Below are 5,895 nucleotides of genomic sequence, written 5' to 3' on the forward strand. Positions count from 1 at the left end.
GGGGGGGGGGGGGCGCACAACTCCGCTGGGGCAGAGGCGTCTGGGCAGTGGCGACCGCACAGGCCCCACTGACTCGACTTCCTTCCACCCCTGGGCTGCCTACTGCAGGGTGGCAGCCTCCCTCACCCATGCGCACATGGCGACTGGCGCTGCCGGGCCCCGCCGCTCCCCCGGCAACCCCCTTCCCAACCAACCACGCCACCGCGAGCACACACACCAGAGCACACGCCCTGCTGCCCCCCGTGCCCACCTGCGCTGAGGCTGACGCTGCCCCCCTGCCCCTCAAACATCGTGTTGAGCGCCAGCTGGTCGTCCATCTCGCGGTGCATGGGGTCGTCGGCACGCTCCTGGGCGGGGTCAACCAGCATGCCCGCCCACGCCCGCATGGCCGCCTTGGCGCCCTCGGTGTTGCGCACCGCAAACAGGCCCGTGTTGAGGGCGTGGCCGCTGCGGCAAGTGGGCCAGGGGCCGGCCGGCGAGCGGGGGAGCGCTGGTTGGGGCGGCGGGCAGCGCTGGCCGCTGGGCGCTGGCCGTGCATCACACTGGCCCCGGCTGGCGCGCGTGCAGCTCAGGCTTGTGCAAGCTTGCTCTGGGCGGCCCGGAGGCAGCCAGCCAGCCAGCCCTGCAACTCACTCGCCGTTGCCCGGCACGTGCCCACATCTGGGCTGCCCGTGGTCCCGCCGCCACTCCACCTCCACCTGCAGCCGGCGGCGGGCTCTGACCAGGCCAGCCCTGCATGCGCTAGGCGCAAGATGCAGGTGCGTCCACCCACCCACTGCCCACCCATCTACACACTCGCCCCCGCCCCACACACACACATGCTGGCGTGCGCTCACCTGGTGGCTGAGGCAGTCGGAGGAGGAGAAGAACTCGGCGGCGGGGCGCTGCTGGAAGTAGGTCCAGGGCGGGCGCAGCCACACGGCGTCGGTGTCGCTCACCACCACCAGCGGCAGCGCGGGGTGCTGCTCCAGCAGGTCCAGCACAAACCGCACCTGCGTGCGTGTGTGTGTGTGTGTGTGTGTTTTGAGGGGAGGTGTGAGGTGTGTGCAGGACAGGGGAGGGCGCGGCTTGGTGCTGGTGTTGGTTGGGGTGGCCGGGGCCAGCGGGGGAGGGAGCTGGGTGGCAGGCGCGTGTGTGTGGCAGGGGGGGCGCACCTTGACGGCCCCCATGGCGCGGAAGGCCTGGAAGTTGTCTCGGAAGTTGATGTGTGCCTCCTGCATGCCAGGCAGGCAGGCAGGCAGGCGCAGGCAGGGAGCATGAGGAAGGCTTCGCCGGGCAGGCATTTTAGCGGCGGGCGTGGAGGCGGGAGCAGGTGCACGGCGGCGGCGGCGGCGAGGCGGCGGGGGGCGGGCGGCCTCAGATTAGCACGCTCTTCGCACATCTTTTCCCAGGTCGATCTTGGAGCAGGGCAGCTGGTTCTCCAGGCACAGCGCCATCATGCCCTCGTCAAGGGCTGCAGCCAAGCAGGGGCAGGGCCCAGCCCAGGCGCTCATGCAGGCACTGCCGCAGGCTTAACTGCTTAACAAAAAGAAGTACCTTAACAAATCAATTTGTCCCACCTGCGATGAGGAACGGGGAACCGATCTGTTGCACAGTTTTAGCCCAATTTTGAGCCAGCTCGAAGTACGCCGCATTGCCGAAGCTGACCATGAGGTGCGGCACGGTGTCCAGGTCTGGCAGCGGGGCGGCGCGCATGGCGCGAGGCACGGGCGGCTCCTGAACCTGTGCCACATCGGCTGCCGCCTCGCCGTCGTTGGAAGGATCAGTGCCAGGCAGCGTGCGGGACTCGGCATCCACGAAGAACACCATGCTGCGGCAGGACACGCATAGTGGTACTCAGCAGCTTTGGGGGAGCAAGATGAGCAGCAGGGAGCAGATGAGAACAGATGAGCAGCTTTGGGGGAGCATGAGAAAAGTTGAGCAGCTTTGGGGGAGCAGATGAGCAGCAGGCAATGGATGTGGCCTGCATGCACAGGCCACCCACCTGTGCCTGTGGTGCCACCAAACCAGCAGCAGCGTGCACGCCACGCCGCAGAGGAAGCCGACCGCGCCGCCGCCTTCCACCCCTCGGCGGGTTACTGCATTCCTGATCTTCATCGCGGGCGCTCGCTGCTGCTACAGCCTGTCGACGAGCTGCTGTTGCGCAATTGCTGTATGGGCGCAATCGGCGACATTTGCAGGAGCAGGTCGGAGGGCTGGGGTTAGGTTCTGTTGTCTGCCATCGGGGTTGTCTGTCGCATTGGCGATCGCCCCGGGCGCCCGCCAGCTGCTGGCGCCACCGGTTGGTCCTGGGCCAGAGTCCCTCCTGAGCTGTTACTTTGTCCTAATTGAGGCAACTCTGCATGATTCAAGCTGTGCCAGTTCAACCAGTTCAAAGCATGCCACGGTGTGGGTTTCAGAATGCCATCTCAGCGCCACGTGGCGACAGTGCCCTCATGTGCGATAGAGAGAAAGGCATTGCATAGAAATGACAGGATTCATTGTATCAAAAAGGTGTACAAAGAAAGCACTCTCTAGTTTCTCTCTGAGCTCTTTGGGTCCTGGTCACGGGTACAGGTCGAGTACATGCCGGCGAGGAAGGCCCGCCACCGCCTCCCGTCGTGCTACGCGGCCTTCAGCCACTGGCGAAGGTCTGCCCACTCGGCGGCATCATACAGCTGCTTGAGGGAGTCGTAATGAAACCAGCGGCGCCCGCTCGGCTCAAGCTGCCCAAAGGAGCGGCGGTAGGCGCTGACCGCGTCCGCCGGCACCCGCCCCGTGGCGGCGATGAGGCTCAGCAGGCGCGACATGGCCACATACACGCCAGCTTCATCGCTGGCCAGCACCATGGCATCAGGCAGCAGGTCCCGGATGTCCGCTCCCTTGGACCCCGTCTGCTGCGCGGCTGCCACTTCCGGTGCTGCCAGCTGCGCGCCTGGAGCCGCCTGCTGTTGGCAGGCCAGGCCAAGCGAGGCGTCGGCACAGCTCATGCGGGCGGGGCTGTGAGCAACTGCTGCGGCCGCTGCGTTGCCCACATCCCCTCCTTCAGCCCTGGCCGCGGCGGCGGGCGCTCCGCCAGCACCGCCGGCACCCGAGGGCGACTGCTCCTGCTGCAGCGGCGGCGAGGGCTGCTCCTCCTGTTTGATGGGCACAGTGGCAGACGCGCCCGGCTGCAGCGGCTGGCTGCGGTAGGGGCTCTGTGCCACCTGGCCCGACGGGCTCAGCTGCAGGATGTCATCCTCGCCGCCGCTGGGTCGGCTGGCATCTATCCCTGCATCCGCCATCGCCAGCAGCTCCCCCGACAGCACCCGCGCCTGCGCCTGAGGCGGCACCGGCGGCGATGGCTGCTGCGAGGCATGCGGCTTTGCAGGCTTTGACGCTTCGACCACCGCCGCCTGCTTCGGCTGCTGCTGCTGCTGCTGCTGCTGCGGGGGGTGCGGGGGCAGTGCGTTCTGCTGCTCCTTCTGCACGTGCGGCAGGCCGCTGCCGCTCCTGCTGGGAGGGTGTGGCACGTCACGCGTGAAAGACGCCTGCTGCTGCCCTGACCCCGCTGCACGTGCAGCTGCATTGCCGCCACGAGGGGCAGCCGGCTTGAGCGCCGCCTCCACACTGGGTGCTGGTGCTGGCCTGGGCACCTTGGCGGGGGCCTGCTGCAATGGCACGGCCTCTGCAGGGCGCTTCTTGCTGCCGACGCCGGCGGTCCCCCCGCCCTGCTTGCTGCTCTGCGTCTCGAGGAAGGCCTTGAACTGCTGCGCATCCTGCGCCACACAGTTACGAGGCAGGGGAGGGCACCCGCATGGCCGCCGTCAGTTGAGCAGGTCGGGCGCATGCTGGCAAGCATCATCAATGGACCCAAACAGGAGGCGGGCGCTCACCGGCGAGTCGCTGCGCCAGATGGTGGTCTTCACAGCGCCAGGCGCACTGCACACTCACGGCAGGGCAGGCAGACCGGGTTGGCTGGGTGCAAGCGGGAAGAGATCTGCTTCATGTGAGGCACCACACTCAGGAAGCCTCACCTCGCCACCACCACCATCACATCGCCAGCCGATGCCTGCAGCGCGCAACCAGCCGACGCAGCTTTAGCGGCATGCCAACATGCCTGGTGCGCGGCAGCCAGCACCCTGCCTGTTCCGGGCCCAGCGCATCGGCGGCTGCCCCGGCCGCCTTTGGCGTGTGCTCACGTTGTAGTGCTTGAAGAAGGGTGCCAGGCCGTGGATGTAGGTGCTGGTGCGGTCGTCCTTCACATAGTCCCGCACCTCCCAGCCCCAGCGCAGCGCGCTGCCATGCTGCAGGTCGTGAGCTGCAACCTCGGCGGTGGCCTCGCTGGTCTGCAGGGCAGCCGGGAGCCAGGCTCAGGGTGCTGCAGCCTCATGGCAGTCGTGCCCAACCACAGTCCTCAACAGCCTCCCTGTCAGGTCAGGTCTTCCCCTGAAGGGGCTGGCAGTCACCTGGAAGAGCTCGCGCTTCATACGCGCCGGCAGCGTCATGTTGGCCTTGAGCGCTCGGTCGCTGAGGCAAGACACAAACTGGCCGCCGCCCTTGGTGGGCCACTCAAGCCAGCGCATCGGCTTCTTCTTGCCCGGCGACGGGCTGCCCACCTTCTTCCCGCTGCCTGGCTCCCCGGGCATGGCGGCTGGGGCGGCGGCGGCAGGTGCTGGCGCCTGCGGCGAGGAGGTGGAGGGCAGGGGTCCAGGCTGCTGCTGCTGCTGCTGCTGCTGCTGCTGCTGTGGTGGTGGCGGTGCCTGGCACGCTTGCAGCTCCTCTTTGGCCAGCGACCGGCCTTGCGTCGGCCGCTCCTTGGGCTGGGATACCTGGCGGCTGGCGGCGGGCCGCTCCCCACTTTCGTTGCTGCCAGTGTGTCGCGTCTGCCGGTCCTGCGCGCACAGAAACTGATCTGCCAGCGCGCCGCTGCGCAGCAGGCCGCACACGTCGTCAAAGCTGGTCCCGTTGGCCAGCAGCGCCTTGAACACGTCATCACACAGGTATCCGTCGGCAGGGTGGTGCGTGCCCTGGTCCATGCTCAGGTTTGTGCTGGGGCGCTTTTCATTGATGAACACCAAGCGTGCCACATCATACGCCACCGCGGCCAGGCGGGCTGCAGGGACGAGGCGTCAAAGGTCGGGCATCGGAGGTGAGGCGTCGAAGGCGAGCGGCCAGCGGCGGCGGTGGCGGGTGGCGGGTGGCGGGTGGCGCCGACCGGCGCGCTAGGCTCAAAATGCGCTGAAACTGACCGATGATACACACCTGTGTCATACGTGCCCAGCTCCACCCGGCCCAGCGACTTGACTTTCAGCAGAGGTGCAAAACGGCCATCGGCCAGCGCTTCCACTTTGGCATAGCGCTGCATCCTGGTGCGCAGGAGCCGTGGCTAGCGCGGCATTCCACGGGGTTCACTGCGTTCAACTTGCGGGTCACTCTCCTGCCGGGACAGCCAGGGGATGCGTACAGGAATGTATCAGGGCAGCCAGAGTGTCAATTGGGCTCTTGAGAGGGCCTGAGCGCCACGGGGGGTCTACCTCCTCACCGCCGCGTCGGGCACAGCGCGTTGCCGCCGCTTCGCCCTACGCCCATGCGCAGCGCTGGGCCTTTCTGAAATGCTGGGGAACTTGCTAGTCCAATCTTACAGCTGCCTCACCCATTGCAGCACTCAGCACAAATGAGCGGGGGGCACATAGCTCAGGTGCAGCGGGCGTCTGAACACCACGCTGGTGCCAGCAGCATGCAGTAGCTACATCGATCTAAATCGGTCAAAGGAATTGGGAAGAACAACATAGAAAAAAAACTGGTGTGATCAGTTGAGTGCTTCAATTACAGCACATGCCGTTCCTACGAAACTTCATACAAGCAGCCGACATTGGCACTGCGCAGCCAAGTGGCGGGTGAGCATGCGCATATGCAGTTCTTCATCAGCTACAG

General features: G+C 66.5%; 1 protein-coding gene across 1 annotated transcript in view; it reads right to left on the minus strand.

The window, feature by feature from the left end:
* Positions 1-2,097, minus strand: part of CHLNCDRAFT_143033 (hypothetical protein) — a gene marked incomplete at both ends in the record, with an annotated part of 4,479 nt that extends 2,382 nt beyond the window's left edge. Inside the window, 7 exons of the mRNA XM_005849793.1 lie at positions 251-447; positions 634-698; positions 837-992; positions 1,155-1,214; positions 1,380-1,453; positions 1,560-1,810; positions 1,985-2,097. Coding sequence (XP_005849855.1) covers positions 251-447; positions 634-698; positions 837-992; positions 1,155-1,214; positions 1,380-1,453; positions 1,560-1,810; positions 1,985-2,097 — 916 coding nt within the window. The remainder of the gene's footprint in view (positions 1-250; positions 448-633; positions 699-836; positions 993-1,154; positions 1,215-1,379; positions 1,454-1,559; positions 1,811-1,984) is intronic.
* Positions 2,098-5,895: the final 3,798 nt, after the last annotated feature.

The sequence above is a fragment of the Chlorella variabilis genome (assembly GCF_000147415.1).
Source record: "Chlorella variabilis unplaced genomic scaffold CHLNCscaffold_5, whole genome shotgun sequence".
Taxonomy (NCBI): domain Eukaryota; kingdom Viridiplantae; phylum Chlorophyta; class Trebouxiophyceae; order Chlorellales; family Chlorellaceae; genus Chlorella; species Chlorella variabilis.